This window comes from Hevea brasiliensis, chromosome 17 (assembly GCF_030052815.1).
Source record: "Hevea brasiliensis isolate MT/VB/25A 57/8 chromosome 17, ASM3005281v1, whole genome shotgun sequence".
Classification (NCBI taxonomy): Eukaryota; Viridiplantae; Streptophyta; class Magnoliopsida; order Malpighiales; family Euphorbiaceae; genus Hevea; species Hevea brasiliensis.
This window is the reverse complement of record NC_079509.1, coordinates 6103000-6123770: the sequence shown is the minus strand read 5'-3', so window position 1 is coordinate 6123770 and position 20771 is coordinate 6103000. Positions and strand designations below refer to the sequence as shown.

The 20771-nt window shown below is 34.7% G+C and overlaps 1 protein-coding gene across 2 annotated transcripts; it reads left to right on the top strand.

Moving 5' to 3' along the window:
* Positions 1 to 4003: 4003 nt before the first annotated feature.
* LOC110635222 (uncharacterized) lies at positions 4004 to 20712 on the top strand. Of its 2 annotated transcripts, XR_009145462.1 has the most exons (9): positions 4004 to 4681; positions 4820 to 4959; positions 5058 to 5157; positions 5267 to 5365; positions 6760 to 7107; positions 7907 to 7999; positions 8081 to 8287; positions 9049 to 9273; positions 20088 to 20222. XR_009145462.1 is itself a non-coding variant. In XM_058139267.1 (8 exons), exons 1-8 carry the CDS (start codon positions 4358 to 4360, stop codon positions 20349 to 20351), a joined length of 1575 nt encoding a protein of 524 aa, XP_057995250.1. In that variant the 5' UTR covers positions 4008 to 4357; the 3' UTR covers positions 20352 to 20712. The 2 variants fall into 2 exon arrangements, 1 of the variants encoding a protein (XP_057995250.1); XM_058139267.1 differs by lacking the exon at positions 9049 to 9273 and having other exon boundaries at positions 4008 to 4681; positions 20088 to 20712.
* The last annotated feature ends 59 nt before the right edge of the window (positions 20713 to 20771 follow it).

Sequence of the window (20771 nt, the reverse complement as noted above, 5' to 3'; positions counted from 1 at the left end):
ATTAAACGGATTGGAACCTTAACTTTATCAGACGATTATCCCCAAACTTTTAAAAGGGAGATCGGTAATAAGACTGGTGGCATGAAGGCCTAATGTTGGTTCAATTTCGTTTGACAAGAGAGATCGAAAATGTAATTGACTGGTCAGGAGACTTGACAATTGGTTTGAGAGATCGGTGAGGCTTTAAATGATATGGGGACTTAGTATTGATTTGATTCCTTTTGAGGAGAGATCGGAAATGTGATTGGCTGGCAAAGGGAGACTCAGTGCAGGGGATCGGTTTCAAAGTTTATTGATTCCGGGGATCGGCCAAAATATGGTATCGACATCTAGCTCCTAGAAAGGCCAACTAGAGGAGTACACGAGTTTATTAAAAGGGGAGACTTCATTGATTTTATCAATTCTTCTTTCTCTTCTTTCCTTTCATCTTCCCTTGCATTCAGGTGTACAATGAAAAAAAGAAAAAAAGAAAAGAAAGCAAAGAAAATAAGAGCAATCAGCTGATAGAAAAACGAGAAAAATATGCAGGAATACTTAAGAGGGATTAGGTGACAAGTGGTATTATATTATATTTATTTTTATTTGTTTATTTAATTTTTATTTTTTTAATAATTTTATAACATTAATTAATGACATGTAAGATATATAAAATATTTAAATAAAAAATTTATTATAATAATTATAAATTAATTAATATTAAAAAATAAGCATTATAATTATAAATTATATAAATTAAATGACAATAATTATAGTTTAATTAATATTAAAAAAATTAAAAACTATAGTCATAAACTATATAAATTAATATTACACATTAAAAATCAAATTAAGCACTTCTTAATTCAAATAGAAAATAAATATCCAATTATAATTTTCTCTCAAACTTAATAAATAATATTTTAATAATTAAAATATTAAAAAAATGTATGATCAATTTGCACAAATATTACCAAGACCGATGGTTTAGTTGACTAGGATGGCCATTGTAACACCCAAATTTTTAAATTTATTATTTTGTGAGTAAATATTAATATTTTATTTTATTTAAATTTTAGGAAATCATTTGAAATTTTTTAGATTTTAGAAATTGAGTTCGATTTTCTGAAAATATAAAACTTTGATAATTTTTAAAAATTAATTTAAAGACCAAGTGGCAAAACTAAAAATATATTTGAACTCTACAAATTTTTCTAAGTTTTCTAGAATTTTTTCGAAATTTTTGGGCCTCGTTTTCAGTCTCAAGGTAGAGTAAAAATTTAAAATTTTGTATCTTGAATCAGACCGGCCGAATTGAACCAAACTGAATCGGACCGATCGAATCGGACCGACCTTTTCTTTCTTCTTCTTCCTCTGCGTGCGTTCCCGACCTCTCTTCCCCTCTCTCTCATTTTCTCTCTCCTCTCTCCTCTCCAAGCCGCGCTGCCTCCACCCAGCCCTCCCCACCTTGCCGGCGCGCCGCCCTAGCCTTCCCCCGCCACAAACAGGCCTTCCAAGAGGCCAAAAACAACGCGCGAAGAGGGGCGACGCACATCGCTCAGTTTTGGCTTCCCAGACGAAATCTGGCCGATCCGGCCACCGATTGGGACGGGTCTTGTGTCAAACACCATCTACACCTTGAGAACTTTCTATAGACACAAAAAACACCAAAATCCATTGAGCGGTTTGCCCAATTTTTATCTGAAAATTTTTAGCCCATTTCAAATTTTGGGCTAGATTTCTCGCAAACCGTGAACCCCACGAGAAAACTGAGAGTACCAGAGCGCTCCACTCGTCAAGAGCTTCGTGGCAATGTAAAATTCAAAATTTTTCGACACTGTTTTTCGATGAGTCCCACGAAACTTCGTAGTATTTTTCCGAGCATTAAATGAGCTTAGAAAATTTCATAAAAATTATATACTAACCCCCGTATTGTGGGCTTCGTGTAGGTATCTTCAATTCGCGAAAATTCGATAATTGTCTGGGTCTGTGAATTTCTGGTCAGACAAATAGGCTACCGAAAAAGTCTTGAAATTGGGTCGAGATTTTTGCTACCCCACCATTTTCAGACGTCTCGAGGGCATCCCCAGAGTCGGAATCAGCATAGGTAAACCTGAACCTTATTTTTTCGTAATTTTCTAGTGCTTGAACGGGATTAAAAATCCATTAAATATTCGTGGTAGCTCAAAAAATTATGATTCTTTTTGCATTAGCTTAGTAATATTACTAAGGACCGCGGGACAAAATTTTAGAATTTTTAGAGCTTATTTGGGTAGTTTTTGCAAAAAGAGTCGATTATAAGGATTAAACTGTAATTTTACATATTATAATTGATGACTATTTGGATGGGCCCAGGAGGGGTTGTGTGATATGATTGAGTTGTGGGTGTATGGTTTGTGGATATAGAAGTGCGTTTTAAGCCCTTTTGCAGGTTTGGTAGGTCCTAGATATAGGGGAGACTCTGTCGGATTTTCGACACGACTTAGGATATCTTTGTTCTTTTTTCTTAGTTTGTATTGAGTCAAATTTATTAAATAATTATAATAAAATTGTTAGGTGAGCCGGGACAGCCTTCCTCCTCCGCCCAGTCGTCACAGTGACTGCGGTTAAGTCTGTGAGTAAAATATTAATTTTAATTGTAATTTCGATATTATTATATGTTCAAGCATGCCCATGCATCACTTATATGTATATATCTATGTAATTAAACTCTAGACACGTTTTACATTGCATTTATAAATGTTAAAGTGTCATGGATGTTGTTTGTGGTGATTTGGAGCAGTGTGCGTGCGTTGGCGTGCGTGTAGTATAGTGTTGGATATGGACAGGATGAGTAGACATGGCTTGAAATCTTCGCTGGGACCTGATCCTTCGGGGTAGACACGGCTTGAATTCTTCGCTGGGACCCCGTATTGGTTTGTTAAGCAAAAGTCTGACTTGAGTTCTTCACTGGCAAAGTTTGGATTAAGAGGGCTGTATAGGGGATCAGCTCCCATATATTTATGGGTTGACCTTATCAGGTGTGTGAGTGCTCCAAATTACCTTTTTGCTGTTATCATGTGAAAATATTGACGATATTGCATTTCACTCTTCAGGGTGCATTAGTTTTAGATAGCTATAGATATTATGGTTAAAATTAATATTTTATTCTTTTAGTCGAAACGCTCACTCCTGTTCATTATTTTTCCAGGCTACATGAGGATTATTGTTGTGGTTAACTTGCTTTTCTTCTTCGCAGGTCATTTATTAATGTTTGTGTCATTCTGTTAACTCCTAGAAATTTTGCATGTGCTAGAAATATTTATTTGATTTTGGTTTGTAATATAAATTGACATGTTGGACCTGTAAACTTATTATATGCATGTATGTTGGACTGGATGAGGGAGCTGAGCTCCCATTTGACTTTATGTTATTATGAGTATGTGGAGAGTGAGCTGAGCTCTCCAATTGATTATATATTGTATTTACAGGTCGAGTGAGTAAAAAACTCCCCGTTAAAAGGTTCATTTTATGGCCGGACTCCGTCTGGTTGAATTCTTGAAATTAGATCCAAATGGGCCTTAGAGTTGGGTTGAGAAATAGTTAGGTTTACTACGGGTCTCGGGGGCTTTAGGCTGACCCAGGTCCTAGTATCGGTCTGGCCCATAGGTTGGGTCGTGACAGCCATGGCCTCCTCAAAATTTTTAAAAAGAAAAAAAAATTAGTAATATTATTTGAAGGCTATTAAAATCTGTATTATGATCTCTCAGACATAATTAGTGGTATTTCCTTTCCTGGGCATTAAATTTTTTCCTAATTTATAAATTATTTATTATTTCTTGATTAATTAGTTTACTTAATAAAAGTTGTTGATTCAAGAATATGAATATATATTGATAATTACTTTTACAATTCTTAAAATTTATTCACAATCAAATAAATATTTATTAAATTACAATTATTTCTTAAATTTTTATTTATCTATAATTATTCTTTTATTTTTACACACTGAGCTTTAATCTCTATTAAAAAAGAAGAAGGAAGAAACAGAAGAAAAACCTGAAAAAATGATTGGCAGAACAAGAACACAAGAATCTGTATACAGATGCCAAAATTGGTGATATATGGAAAGTAGAAACAGTGCCCAACCAAGTAAATCTTTAGCAATCCACCATTTATTATATCAAGATTATCATCGCATTCCGCCGCCCTCGTAAGCCTAATCCCAACCACCGCTACCCTCCAATCCCAAAAAAACATAACAGAAAACAACCCAAGCCTCCAACTTTCCTCTTTATTGCATTTCTTCCCCCTTCACTTTCCCTTTCTCTCCTCTCTTTCCATCTACTTTCTGTTTCTTCTTTCCTCCAATCCACATGCCATAGCTCTGCCTCTCCCAAAAATGCCTTCTCTCCCCAAGTCCCCTCCTTCTCCTCCGTCACTTCTCCACCACGACAACTCTGATGCCGAGCGCCGCCTCCGCGAGGCGGAGGAGCGCCTGCGTGAGGCAATTGAAGAGCTCCAGCGTCGACAGCGTAGAGCTTCGCTTGGTGGTCCTTATCCCCCTTGTGATCACGCGCCTGATGAATCTTGTGTGGCTCACGCTATTGGCAATCTTTGCCAGAGTTTCCTTCTCTCCTACGGTGTCAGGGTAGGTGTTGGTATCTTGCTTCGGGCCTTCAAGCTTGCTAAGGGACAGTCTTACTCTTCCCTCCTCGATCTCAAGGTGCACTGTTTTCACTTTCCGTGTTAGTTGCGTAATTTTCACTGCAATTTTGCTTAATTACTCTAGTACAACCAAATCGATTGAATTTGGTGTTCATCGAGCAATGCGTGAAAATCTTACTCTGGATTTTGATGGCAGCAACTTGTATCGGAGAAAGATTTAATAGTGAGAGAAGAAGCATGTCGTGTTGGTTTACTATTTGGGGGATTTACGGGGTCTTATCATGCACTTAGATGCTTATTGAGAAAATTGAGAAGGAAAGAGACGCCATTTAATGCGTAAGTTCTTATCTTTCATTTGGGTTTCTAATATGATGATCGGGCGTGAAAGATCCTATTCCTTATTTATGACATTGTTTAAGGGGATGATGGAGCAGAATTTTAGCGGGTTCGGTTGCAGGGTTGTCTGTTTTAGCATTAGATGATTCCAACCGGAGGCGTACTCTTGCTCTTTATCTCTTGGCTAGGGTAGCTCAGGTATCTTTACATTTTTTTTATATGCTTTGATGTTTTTACTCGAATGTGAAATTGAAGTGATGAGATTTTGATCTTTATCTTAATAGCTTAACATTAGTTGTTTCTTCAGTGTGCATATAATTCTGCGAAGTCTAAGAACAGGTTTCACCTTTGGGGAAGCCATTGGAGGCATGGAGATTCTTTGCTCTTTGCTTTTGCATGTGCCCAGGTAAATCAGAGCTCATGTTGATGTTTTGGACCAAATTTATCCTTAAGATCAGATGTCAAGCTTGTTTATTTGACCTGCTTATTGACCTGGGCTTATTTTTTACATGAGGAAGAAATTGATGTTGTTGCTCACAGAATTAGGGTAAGTGAATGAAGTTAGTAATGATTGCTGTTCTTGGATTAGAACCATCTTGTTTGAAGCTATAGAATAGTAGCACAGCTTCATCACCAGTCATGTTTTTGTGGGATGGAGTGCTGGCTAATCAAGTAGCATTGAGATTATCTTGATTAGAGTGACAACATGAGATGGCCTAGTGGCAAAACAGGGAACTAGAGAGTTATACTGTTGCAGTCCAAGAAGACTCAATTTATGATTATGTTGATTTTATTTTTCATTGTAAAATTAGAAATTTTATATTCTATTATTTAGGAAATTTAATTAGGAAATAGTATTTTATTCATTTAGGAAGTTTGAGTTTGTTTAGCATTCCTAATTAGTTGCTAATAGAACTAATTGATAAACAATAAATACTTACATCAAGGTATTTTATTGGGGAGTATTATTATGATATTATTTTTGACAATTAATAAGATTTGGAATTTGTTTATCTTTTTTATTTGAGATTTTTTTTTCACTAGAAAATGTGTTTCTCTACTTTTTGAGAATGTGTTTCTTTATCCTTCTGATAATGTGTTTTTCGCTACCTAGTTTCCCATAACTTTACTGGTTCTACATGAATTTGATATCAAAGCTTGTTCTTCATCATATACATTATGTTTGTTTGATTTGCAGCACTTAATTGGTTTTTCTTTTGAATTTATGGTTTTTATGAAGACATAACGAAACCAGTGAGAAGTGTTGTGCTTCAGGTAATCGGATTAAAGGCCTGAAAAGGCCAGGGAAGGAATTAAAAAGACTGGACCAATATAGTTTGCACCGTCTGTTATATGATAAAAGTATTATCATTTGGTAATTGGTATGGTAATGGTAGTTTTGAATAGTCATGAATTTTATTAAAATGACTTACTTTTTTTATTATATATTTTATTATTTAAAATAACAAGAAATGATTTACTTTAGTCCATATTTTAAATGTCATTTGAGCAAATTGGATAGGAAAGCTAAGGATGACCTGAGCTGCCAAATTCTTTGCTACTTGTGATTGATTTGTATATTGGATTGGTCAATGGACGCTGTTATGATATATTGGTTGCCTAACATACTATATTTAATGTTTCTGACCAGTGATATAAAAACTTATGGAAACTCTCAACACTTATTTGCTTATTTGTGTAATCACATTTTCATGTCCATTTCATCATCTTTACACTGACTGAGATACTTGTTTAGGGCTATTTGTGCATTTGGTTAGTCATCTTTTTATCCTTTTCCAGGTTATGTATGCCTTTGTAATGCGCCCTGAGAGCTTGCCAAAAGCATATCGCGACTTTATTCAGAAGACTGGGCCAGTTGCACTGCCTGTGTACAAGGCTGTGAGAGATAGCTGCAGAGCTGGCCCAGTGGATGTTGCCTCACTATCAGCTTACTTATCTAGCAGAGGGAAACTCAGTTCTGTGAAGTTGGAAGAGTTCCCTTCGATTATTCCTTGTTCTGTTATTCATCCAGACACAAATTCATGTTTAAATCATAATGCTAAAGCAGCATCAGCCACATTTAGAAAAACTTTTCCGCTTTACTTCTCATTGACGTTTGTACCATATGTTGTTCTACACCTTCAGAAGGTAAATCTTTGACTCAAGTTAATTCTGTTATTTTTTAGCTTTGTTTTTTATACTTCTCTTTTGAGAGTGTCTAAATTAGAGGTCTGTGATATTAATGTACATTTCAAGGTCCAGTATTAATGTAGAGAACACATTCTATATTTGCTCTACCAAAATATAAGCATCAAAGGCAATCGCCTAGTTGTGGTCCTGACTCCCACTGAAGCAAGGTCCTGGGATGGAAAATGAGGAGAAAAGACCACTGTTTTTGAAAAATGAAAAAAGTTGAGTTAAATTTTAGGTAACATCCAATTTTAAATCTATAATGCCTGAAACTGTCACCGGTGCAACTTTAAGATAGTCATGCTTTTGTATTGTATTTAACTTAAATGATTTCGTCTTGGCTCCACCTATTCTTTTGCTTTCATTTCAAAAAAGAATTTGTAACCATCTCTTTCTCTCTCTCTCACACTTCCCGTCCCTCCCTGGTCAATAAAATGTTCTTGAAGTTCTTATGTTATGCTATTTATCATGCAAGTTTTACATAGGCATCATTTTCTTCATAGTAGTTTGTGATGCTTCTTAATTCATATAGATGTTTTTCAATTTATACATGAAATTCCATGTTGTCTAACCTTTATTTCTTCTACATGATAAACTACAATGCGTCTCGCTTCCCATAAATTGATCTGGATATTCTTTTTATTTGACTGGTTGGGATAGGATATAGAGTTTGTGTTTCTATCTGGTCAAGAATGGCAGTAATGTCTCACATCTGGAATTAATTTATCTCTGTTCCAAATTTTCATCTGCTTAAAAGTTCATGGATGCACCTGCTCGTACATGTTGGCTTGCTGTTAGAGATTCTGTTCGCTCAACAACATTCTTATCTGCATTTGTTGGAATTTTTCAGGTATGTATATACTCGTTTTTATTTACCTTTTATTTTCTTAAGTTTGTGCATTTGTTCTTAATAATTCATGGATGATGCAAGGGGGTGATATGTCTGCATAGAAAAGTTGCAACAATAGACCACAAATTTGTCTATTGGATCGCAGGAGGATTGTCTGCCCTTTCTGTACTACTGGAGAAAAAATCTAGACGTGCTGAACTTGCCTTATATGTTCTGCCACGAGCTGGAGATTCATTGTGGTATATTTTAGTTAACCGCCACCTGCTTCCAGATATTAAGAATGCAGAGGTATCACTTTTGTTTACCTATTCTGTTGTGAATACACTCTTGCGTTGGCTTATAATTGCTCACAATCCACATTTTGTTGGAAACTAGATTACTTGCTTTTCTCTCTCCCTCTCTCTCTCTCTCTCTCTCTTTCGGCACTCCTTGTGTGTTTTCTACTTAAGATCCTATCACCTATTATTGGAAGGAGGCTTTTGAGCGTTTGGCTTGAATCAACTGAGTGGCTTTGTGACTGATAGAAATGAAACTCAAAAAAGCAAAACAACCCAGAAACAAGAGCAAGATGAAGTGAAACAAAATCAGAAAACAGAAAATTACAAGAGACTTTCTGTTAGAATTTCCTGATAAATATACAAAATAACATTAGCTTTTCTAAGAGCTCCCATTTTTCATCTAAACTAAGCATAACCACACACCTTGTCACTTAATTCATGATTAACTTATCTTGACATGACACCACTAAGTAAACTAGAATCTTCTACTTCTACTCAAGCCAAGAACAAAACACACCATTAACTTCTAATTAAATCTGGAACTCTCTTCAGAAAACTCTCAGTCTCAACACTTCTCCATGAGAGTTTTCTTAGAGACTACCAGCTGGTCTCTAAGAGCTTCAAATCTGCTTCTTGAAAGAGGCTCAATGAGGATATCAGCAACTTGTTGCTCTTACTTACAATGGATGAGCTTCATTTCATGATTCCTTTTGACCTTTCTGATTGCATGAAATTTAACCAAGATATACTTGGTTTTGCCATGTTGCACAGGGTCGTTGGCAATGGCAGTAGCAGACTTGTTATCACGCCAAAAGATTAGTAACTTCAAACTGAATGTTTCCCAAATCAGCAAGCGATCTTAGAAGCCAAATGTCTTGATTTGAGGCTGCTGCAGCTGCTACGTACTCGACCTTAGCAATAGACTGAGCAACAATCTCCTGCTACTTTGAATTCTAAGAAAATGAACCTGATCCAAATGAAAACAAATAACCAGAGGTGCTTTTCATAACTTCAACACTACCTGCCCAGTCACTGTCCACATACCTTACAAGATTTACATCCACATTTTTTAAATATGGTACACCATAATTAGAGGTACCTTTTAAATACCTTAGAACTCTCTTGGCAGCAGCAAAATTTGATTTACTTAGAGAGCTCATATACTTGGACAACATACTTGTTAGATACAACAAACTACCAATTAAACTTCTATAACCTGTAGCATCTACCTTAGAATCATCTTCTTCTTTGTGAATTTCACATTTGGATCAAGTGGGGTTGCCACAACCTTGCAATGATTGACATTAAACCTTTCAGAACATCAATAGTATACTTCTTCTGTGAAAGAAAAGATTCCAGAACTGAATTGCTCAATTTCCATACCACAAAAGTAAGTTTTCAATCCCATATCAGACATGTCAACTCCATTTCCATTTGAAGCTTGAAATCCTTCAATAAACCAGCAGAACTTTCAGTAAGCAGCCTGTCATCAAAATACAAGGAAATATTCAGAAGACTTCCATCTGGATAAGCACTTACATACAAGGTTGCTTCATTCAAGCTCACCCTGAAGCCATGCTGGATCAAATCGCTATCACTTCAGGAATACCAAACTCTTGGAGCTTGCTTCAACCTGTACAAAGCCTTCTTTAACCTGTACACTTTGTCTTCCTGCCCTGAAACAACAAATCCTTCAGGATGGTGCACATAAATCTCCTCCTGAAGCAAGCCATTTAGGAATGTGGACTTGACATCAAAAGGCCAACGACCCAGAAACAAGAGCAAGTGAAACAAAATCAGAAAACAAAGAATTACAACAGACTTTCTCATAGAATGGAACTTTCCTCTTTCTTCTTCTATTCTATTCCTTCATTAAGAGCTTTTCCTGATACATATAAAAAATAACATTAGCTCTTCTAAGAGTTCCAAATTTTTCATCCAAACTAAGCATAACCACACTTTTCAATTGATAATGATTAATTTATCTTGACATGACACCACTAACTAAACAAGAATCTTCTACTTCTTCCACTTAAGCCAAAAACAAAATGCACTATTAACTTCTAATTAAATCTAGAACCCTCCTAAGAAAAATCTCAATCTCTACAATGGCCATTGCAGTTTGACTTTCATTAGAATGATATTAGATTGGTTATGGTTGAATGTTTTGGTCTATTATATGTGCATATAATAGGTGCCCGTGCGAATGCGTGATTCTTGTGAAAGAACGGAAGCGTGAAAAACACAAGTTTATACTATTGAATTCAAAAATTTTCACCTAGGGTCACATGCATCATGCAAGATTTATTTTTATCTATTTGATTTTAATGATAAACAACATATTAAAACTCTTTTAATATGTTTTTGGATCTGTATTTGCCATTTAAGATTTTAAAATTAATCAGATTAATTTGAGAACCCTAGATTAAATCAAGAACGATTACACTAATCTCTTGGTGCACTGCAGCGTGTCTGCGCCTTTGAGATTTGTCTTCAGGACACCAAATGTTGTCCCTCTAGGTTGTCCACACCAAGAACACCTATAGCAGCCCTTGAACAGCTTCTAAAGCTTTTTCTATTAATTAGAAATTCAAGTTCTGCCTTTTAAGAGATTAGAGATGTAAACAGGACACTAGAAACAATTTCTAGTGTTCTTAATTCAAGAGATTGATGGCTAATCTCTTTGAATTGATGAGAGATGAAGAAGAATAGATGGAGAACCTCAAAATGGCGTGACAAAGGAGAGGAGTGACTGCTGGTTGTTTTTCTTTTTCATAACAACACTTATATAGCTAGGTTAAAACATTAAACCCTTGCCACATGTCACCATTTGATTAGCTCTGGGTTTAAGTGACCCAATCATATTGTGCCAAGTGTCAAACCTATATTTAATCTTGATTTTAATCATCTTACATGATTAAAAAAAAACATTTGGCAAGCTTATGTGTAATCCCATGTGTCACCATCTCATGGTGCCACGTGTCACACTGTGAAATGACCAAAATGCCCCTGTGTCTTAATTTTGAGTTCTTAACCCAAAATAATTATTTTTTCTTCTTCTAATTTATATCAAATATAAATTAATTAATTAATTTCTATTAATTAATTTCTCAATTCATATTTAAACACTTTAAATATAAATTTAACTTATACTATACATCCAATAATCTAGATTTGGTTTCAAGTCATGCTAGGGACTTTGCAATTTAATTGCAAACCAAACATATTTAATTAATCAATTAAACTCTTTAATTAATTAATTAAATCATATTTAAATAGGTGATAACTTTTGTATGTGTGTGACTTACTAGGCTCATCACTAATTGGCAATGAGACATGATATCAACTCTTAATATCATCAGAACTCTTTCTTACCATAAATGATTTCTCTAAATCATTTTATGAACCTCATAGACCATGGTTAACACCTAGCATAGCATGCCATGGCCACCCAATTAGTAATAAGGTTTACCTTAAATGAACCTATAATCATATGTTATCATGCACTAGAATCTCTCTGTTACAAAATCCCAACTCAAGCTGGAGTCATGGTTTATGTCAAACTCCATTTGCTATGAATATTATGTTCTCTTTTAATTCCAGTTCTTGATTAAAAAGATTTTCTCATCAGAAACTCTTTTCAATAAATCTATCTGTCTGGCCAGAACTTGAAACATCAAGAACAATTAAATGAACATAGGATTTTAACTCTATTTACTTAGAGGAACAGATTCCATCTTGATCAACACCTACCTCCATATATAACTAGTAGGAGCCAACACATGCCCATATACCCATACACAGTACAAGTATGAAAGAAGTAGCAAACTCAAACTACCTATATACAAGATAACTGTGCTATCTCAGGTCTAAAGATTATATGCACTGATATGATTTATAACAAAACATTAACAAGAGTAAACTCCATGTGCTTGTGATAAGTGTCACTGGTTCGGCCTACTTATCATTTATAAGTGCCTATCATGTTTGTCATATGGCATGAGACTCACCATTCCATCTTATTTATATCTCATATAAATAACTTGGTAACAAACATGAATACAATCTTTCTGGATAAGTCATGTCCTTATTATGAAGTATCCTCGATTGTGAACCTATTTATGATAATTTGTACTAGAAATACTGTCACTCATATTTTTAACAATTTAAGAATAGAATTTCTAACAAAATTTCAATGGACCTTTCTATTACACATAAATATATTATGTAAACGGAAAAGTGGAAATGCCTTTTATTAATAAAAATATGTACAAGATACATACTAAATGATATGCTCTAGGGCATACTACTAACAATCTCCCACTAGCACTAGAGCCATTTATTACAATACCTTAGACCCATCTTCTCAAGATGTCAATCTAGCTGAGCTTGTGACAAAGGCTTAGTGAATGAATCAGCTGGATTTTCAGCTGATGCTATTTTCTGCATGGCTATATCGCCTTGCCCAACTATATCTCTGATAATGTGGTAGTACCTTTCTATGTGTTTGGTTTTTGGGTGAGACCTTAGTTCTTTAGCTTTGTATGATCGCTCCATTATTGTCACAAAGGTAGTGGAATCACGACTCAATGTAAGGAACTACTGTAAGATCTGTCACGAACTTCTTTATCCAAACAGTTTCCTTTGCAGCATCTGATGCAGCAATATACTCAGCTCCGTAGTGGAATCCGCAGTCGTGCTCTGTTTGGAACTCTTCCAACTTACTGCACCTCCATTACAAATGAACACATATCCAGAGGTAGACTTTCTATCATCGATATCTGATTGGAAATCAGAATCAGTATAACCAACCAATTGTAAGTCTCCACCTCCATAAATCAAGAATAAATCCTTAGTTCTTCTCAAGTACTTAAGGATATTCTTGACAGCTATCCAGTGTTCCAAACCTGGATTGGATTGATACCTGCTAGTCAAACTAACAGCATATGCGATATCCAGCCTAGTACACAACATTGCATACATTAAACTTCCAATAGCCGAAGCATATGGAATCCTAGCCATCTTATCTCTTTCTTCAGGTGTCTTTGGAGACATCTCTTTAGAAAGGTGGATACCATGTCTCACTGGTAACAATCCTCTCTTGGAATCAAGCATGTTAAACCTCTTTAACACCTTTTCCAAGTATAGACTTTGGGATAAACCAATTATTCTTTTCACTCTATCTCTATAGATGCGAATCCCAAGAATATAGGTTGCCTCCCCTAAGTCTTTCATGGAGAATGTATTTGACAACCATACCTTTATAGTTGTCAACATACCTGTGTCATTACCCATCAACAGTATGTCATCGACATATAAGACAAGAAAAGTGATAGCACTGTCACTAACATTCTTATATACACATGGCTCATCCTCATTTTTGATAAAACCAAAGGATTTAATGGCTTTATCAAAACGGATGTTCCAACTCCTCGAAGCTTGTTTCAACCCATAAATGGATCGCTTTAGCTTGCATACCTTGGAACCATCTTGGGATTCAAAACCCCTAGGTTGTTCCATGAAAATGTTTTCTTCAATGTATCCATTGAGAAAAGCTGTTTTGACATCCATCTGCCAAATCTCATATTCATAGTATGCAGCTATTGCTAATAAAATCCTAATTGATTTAAGCATGGCAACAGGCGAGAAAGTCTCCTCATAGTCGACTCCGTGCCTATGGCGAAATCCTTTCGCTACTAGCCTTGCCTTATAGGTCTCTACCTTTCCATCAGAACCAATTTTCTTATTGAAAACCCATTTGTTCCCTATAGGTACAATACCTTCAGGTGGGTCAACAAAATCCCAAACTTGATTCTTATACATGGAATCAATCTCGGATTTCATAGCATCAATCCATTTTGAAGAGTCTATATCTAATATAGCTTCTTCATAGGTAAGTGGATCATCTCCATGATCTACTTCTTCATGAATAGACAACTCTTGTTCTTCTTCATAAAGAAAACCATATCTCACTGGTGGGTGAGATACCCTGGTTGTTCTATGAGGAACAGCTGTAGATGTTTCATCAACGGGCATAGGTTGACTAGATGGATCTATATCCATCTGATCTGTTGGTTGGTCAGAATTCTCCAATTTTAACTCTATTTGCCTTCCTTTGCCTCCTTGAACAAACTGTTGTTCAAGAAATGTGGCATTTCTACTTATCACAACCTTTTGTGAAGTAGGCAAATAAAAATAATATCCAAAACTATCTTTTGGATATTCAACAAATCGACCTTTTTCTGATCTAGTCTCCAATTTATCAGTGTTCAGCTTTTTGATATAAGCTGGACAACCCCAAATCTTAACATGCTTAAGACTTGGTTTTCTTCCATGCCATATCTCATAAGGTGTGGAAGAAACTGATTTTGATGGAATCCTATTGAAAATATACAAAGCTGATTCTAATGCAAATCCCCAAAAGGAGATTGGCATATCAGTATAGCTCATCATACTACGTACCATATCCAATAGGGTACGATTTCTCCTTTCAGATACACCATTCAGCTGTGGCGTTCCTGGAGGAGTCAGTTGAGAAACAATGCCATGCTCTCTCAAGTATTCATCAAATTCAGTACTCAAATATTTACCTCCACGATCTGGTCGAAGAGCTTTAATACTCTTTCCTGTTTGATTTTCTACTTTAGATTTAAATTCTTTAAACTTTCCAAAATATTTTTAGCTCTTAGCCCTTGTCCAACAAAGGGTGATCTAGTCATTTTGCCCTGAAGGCAAGATTCACAAGTTGGAGTAGGCTCAGAGCCCAATAAGGATAGAATCCACATTTTCTCCAGTTTTGCAATCCTATCTTCTGCAACATGACATAACCTTAAGTGCCAAATATATTTTGAACTTGAGTTGGTTTTCACCATGGCATTGCATTCTTTTAGATTGCTATACTCTGGCCAGTGGAAACACTTTCTTACTGGCAATGGAACACTTTCTTGTTGGCAATGGAAACACTTTCCTGTGCCTTTGTCAGCTTTGGTCTTCCTTTTCTGTTTAGCTATTTTCTTAGAAGGACCAGGAATCTGAGGTTTCTTTTTCTTATTGCCCTTTTTCTTGTTGGACTTTCCAACAGAAGAAAATGCAATCAAAGCAACCTCTTTTCCTTTATTGCCCGGCATATTCTTTTGGGCAATAATCAGCATATTGAGCAAACCAGCTAAGGTGCATTCCTGTTTAATCATATGGAAATTTGTCACAAAATTCCCAAAAGACTCAGGAAGGAACTGAAGGATCAAATTCGTCTGTAGTTGGAAATCCTTGTTGAAGTCAAGATGTTCCAACTGCTCAATCAGCCGAATCATCTTGTGGACATGATCCCCAACATTCTGTCCCTCATACATCCTCATGCGGAATAGCTGCCTATATATCTTATACCTAGCATTCCTACTGTGCTCACCATACAACTCTTGTAGGTGAAGGAGGATCTCACTCGCACTCTGCATGTTCTCATGCTGCTTCTGTAACTCATTACTCATGGAAGCAAGCATGTAATACTTAGCTCTCATATCATGCTCCTTCCACTTGTTCAAAGTTTCATGTTCCTCTTGAGTGGCCTCTGGAGGTAAGGGACCAGGAATATTTGAATCTAGAACATATCCTATATGTTCAAGGTTCAGGACAAGTTTCAAATTTCTTAGTCAATCAGAAAAATTAGGTCCTGTCAACCTATTGCGATCAAGTATGCTTGCAATGATATTGGATGGTGGTGGTTGTTCTGTGCTCATTATTATCAGAAAATTAATTGCAGAAATAACCAGATTAATTAGTAAATGTATCATGTAATTAACCCAAATGATTATGGTCTTTAATCAAATTGGTCTTCCCACTAACTTAGCGAATCCTACACTTCCAAAGTGGAAAACGGAAATCCTAGTTGGATGAATTTCTAGTGGGTGATTGAATTCTTATAATTCTATTGATCATCCTCAGGTACATCCATTATTGGAATTACAATAAACTATAAGTGAACAACTCTTTGCCCATCACATCTCATGTGAGGTTCAATCTTTTACCTAGCCCCTAATGCTCAAAATCTCAGGTACATCCATTTTTGACTTATCTTGCATTAGTTAAGTTAATCCCATTGAGCCAGTAATTATGCAAATAATTTTAATGTCCTCAGGTACATCCAATATTGGCCACCAAACTATTTACATATTTACAACATCTCATGCTTAACAATTATTCTTAAGAAAATCTCTTAAATTAATTGCATCTTATGTAACTATTTAAAATTTCTTAAAATAATTGCCCCAATGGAGGGCCTATGTTATAATTACTTTAATTATAACATTTCTAACTTAATCATTTGTTTGGAAGATTTTATTGTCATTCTAATTACTATTAAGGTCTCACTTTGCACATTATCCAATTAGCATGCATATACCATATAATAGCATACATTCCCATACATCTCATGCATTCATGGATAAGCAATAAATATGGTATGATCATGGACTTTCTAAGGGATTCAATTTTGAGCCACCAAGAATTGAATCAGAGCATTCCTAGATGCATTTCATTCATTCATTTTACAAGAGTTGCTGAAGGAGTACATAATCAACACTTGATCTTGAATTCCTCCCACTGGTCCCACCAATGCTCTTGACCTCCTTGAACTTCTTGCAATCCAATATTACATAGTAATCCTTGGCATACCAAGGCGAATTTACAAGAACTTAAATAAATGAAATTACAACTCAAAAATTATTACAAACTTAATAATACATGTCCAAAATAAATTAAAATAAATTAATTAATTTACAATCCCAAAGAAACATAAAAGAAATAAATCCAATCACATTGGTCTTTTATAGTCCATGATCATCCATCATGCATATCACTATTTAACATTTAAATAAAACATACATAATTAAATTAAATTGAATATCTCATATTCAACTTAAAAATCCAGATTTGAATATGATTCAAATAAATTTAAAAATTCAGATTTGAATCTCATTCAAATAAATTTAAAAATTCAGATTTGAATTACTTTCAAACAACTTTAAAAATTCAGATTTGAATCACATTCAAACATTTTTTAAAAAATCAGATTTGAATCACATTCAAACATTTTTTAAAAACTCATATCTGAATTTTATTCAGTCAATTTTAAAAAATCAGATTTAAATATGATTCAAATAACTTTAAAAATTCAGATTTGAATCACATTCAAACAACTTTTAAAATTCAGATTTGAATCACATTCAAACAATTTTTAAAATTCTGATTTGAATCATAATTTAATTGTGTGATAAAAATTCTAATTAAATAATTTAATTAGACATAAAATGGATCTTAGATCATACAACAATTGCACATTCACCATTCATTTACCTTTGCAGACCATTGTGGTGCATCATTTATGCGCACCATGGTGTTCATCATTTGTGCCGCCACCTTGGCTTTGCAACCAGCAATGAACTTTTGATCTCATGATCAAACACACAATTAAATCATATAAACATCAATCTAAATGGCAAATATAGTGGCTCTGATACCAATTGAAGGAACGGAAGCGTGAAAAACACAAGTTTATACTATTGAATTCAAAAATTTTCACCTAGGGTCACATGCATCATGCAAGATTTATTTTTATCTATTTGATTTCAATGATAACAATATATTAAAACTCTTTTAATATGTTTTTGGATATGTATTTGCCATTTAAGATTTTAAAATTAATCAGATTAATTTTAGAACCCTAGATTAAATCAAGAACGATTACACTAACCTCTTGATGCACTGCAGCGTATCTGCGCCTTTGAGATTTGTCTTCAAGACACCAAATGTTGTCCCTCTAGCTTGTTCACACCAAGAACACCTATAGCAGCCCTTGAACAGTTTCTAAAGCTTTTTCTATTAATTAGAAATTCAAGTTCTGCCTTTTAAGAGATTAGAGATGTAAACAAGACACTAGAAACAATTTCTAGTGTTCTTAATTCAAGAGATTGATGGCTAATCTCTTTGAATTGATGAGAGATGAAGAAGAATAGATGGAGAACCTCAAAATGGCGTGACAAAGGAGAAGAGTGGCTGCTGGTTGTTTTTCTTTTTCATAACAACACTTATATAGTTAGGTTAACACATTAAACCCTTGCCACATGTCACCCTTTGATTAGCTCTAGGTTTAAGTGACCCAATCACATTGTGTCAAGTGTCAAACCTATATTTAATCTTGATTTTAATCATCTTACATGATTAAAAAAAAACATTTGGCAAGCTTATGTGTAATCCCATGTGTCACCATCTCATGGTGCCACGTGTCACACTGTGAACTGACCAAAATGCCCCTGTGTCTTAATTTTGAGTTCTTAACCCAAAATAATTATTTTTTCTTCTTCTAATTTATATCAAATATAAATTAATTAATTAATCTCTATTAATTAATTTTTTATTAATTAAATTCATATTTAAACACTTTAAATATAAATTTAACTTATACTATACATCTAATAATCTAGATTTGGTTTCAAGTTATGCTAGGGATTTTGCAATTTAATTGCAAACCAAACCTATTTAATTAATCAATTAAACTCTTTAATTAATTAATTAATTAATTAAATCATATTTAAATAGGTGATAACTTGTGTATGTGTATGACTTACTAGGCTTATCACTAATTGGCAATGAGACATGATATCAACTCTTAATATCATCAGAACTCTTTCTTACCATAAATGATTTCTCTAAATCATTTTATGAACCTCATAGACCATGGTTAACACCTAGTATAGCATGCCATGGCCATCCAATTAGTAATAAGGTTTACCTTAAATGAACCTATGATCATATGTTACCATGCACTAGAATCTCTCTGTTACAAAATCCCAACTCAAGCTGGAGTCATGGTTTATGTCAAACTCCATTTGCTATGAATATTATGTTCTCTTTTAATTCCAGTTCTTGATTAAAAAGATTTTCTCATCAGAAACTCTTTTCTGAATAAATCTATCTGTCCTGGCCAGGAACTTGAAACATCAAGAACAATTAAATGAACATAGGATTTTAACTCTATTTACTTAGAGGAACAGATTCCATCTTGATCAACACCTACCTCCATATATAACTAGTAGGAGCCAACACATGATCATATACCCATACACAGTACAAGTATGAAAGCAGTATCAAACTCAAACTACCTATATACAAGATAACTGTGCTATCTCAGGTCTAAAGATTATATGTACTGATATGATTTATGACAAAACATTGACAAGAGTAAACTCTATGTACTTGTCATAAGTGTCACTGGTTCGGCCTACTTATCATATATAAGTGCCTATCATGTTTGTCATATGGCATGAGACTCACAATTGCATCTTATTTATATCTCATATAAATAACTTGGTAACAAACATGAATACAATCTTTCTGGATAAGTCATGTCCTTATTATGAAGTATCCTCGATTGTGAACCTATTTATGATACTTTATACTAGAAATACTGTCACTCATATTCTTAACAACTTAAGAATAGAATTTCTAACAAAATATCAATGGACCTTTTCTATTACACATAAATATATTATGTAAACGAAAAAGTGAAAATGCCTTTTATTAATAAAAATATGTACAAGATACATACTAAATGATATGCTCTAGGGCATACTACTAACATCTTGCATGCATGTAGGGTAACACATGAATTGCCAAAGTGGTTCACCAATCACCAGTCACCACACAAACCCAATCACAGACACAGTGAATTTCGACTAACTTCTTGCATGTACAGTTGTTTCTGAATGTCTATACAAACTTTCATATGTGAGTGAAACCCTGGTTGGATGATTTTGCAGGTAGCTTTATTTTGCGCTTGCATGGGAGGAATAATGTACTACTTGGAACATGAGCCAGGCACTATGGCTCCATTCCTCAGGGGTCTGATCCGTCGCTTCCTTGCAAGCAGAATAAGCAATCCAAGCCCTCCATCTAATCGGAATGCTTCGTATACATATTTGCAGACTCTTGATGCTATGAAGCAGCCAAAATTGCAGGAGAGCAAAGAGGTTGAAGCTTCATTGTCTCAGAAATACAATCTTGAATCCATTCCAGGGCTTTAAATGTATTTTGGTGGCTCAAGTATTACTGCTTTCTGAATTCTACCCCAGCCATTCTTTCATAATTAAATTTACGTATCATTTGTTAAAAGGCAGATGATTTCTGCTTAATACGTTATAATTGACCACAGGGAGAATAATATTTCATGCTTTAGATTATGGCCCCTGCAAATGTGTTAAAGAGGGATTAGGTTTTATTTCATCTAGAGATCGTTGTCTTTCCCCTTACGATTTGTATGCCCCACCAACACAATTTTTCCAAAGATGAGAAGCTGAAGGGTTTTATGTAAGATAATGATAATTGCAATAATTCTGAATTCTGGAAGGGGATATCCTCTTATAAATTATATTTTCCTTTTATATATTTTGTATGTGCTTTAACTCTTGGTTTATTTTGTGGTCTATAAATTCTGTGAATTTTTT

Bases quoted from the DNA above. Each gene is read 5' to 3' on its own strand.
- LOC110635222 (XM_058139267.1), top strand. From the start codon at position 4,358: ATGCCTTCTCTCCCCAAGTCCCCTCCTTCTCCTCCGTCACTTCTCCAC. The intron at 5,366-6,759 runs GTAAATCAGAGC...ATCCTTTTCCAG, and splicing joins TTGCTTTTGCATGTGCCCAG to GTTATGTATGCCTTTGTAAT. The intron at 7,108-7,906 runs GTAAATCTTTGA...TCTGCTTAAAAG, and splicing joins TTGTTCTACACCTTCAGAAG to TTCATGGATGCACCTGCTCG.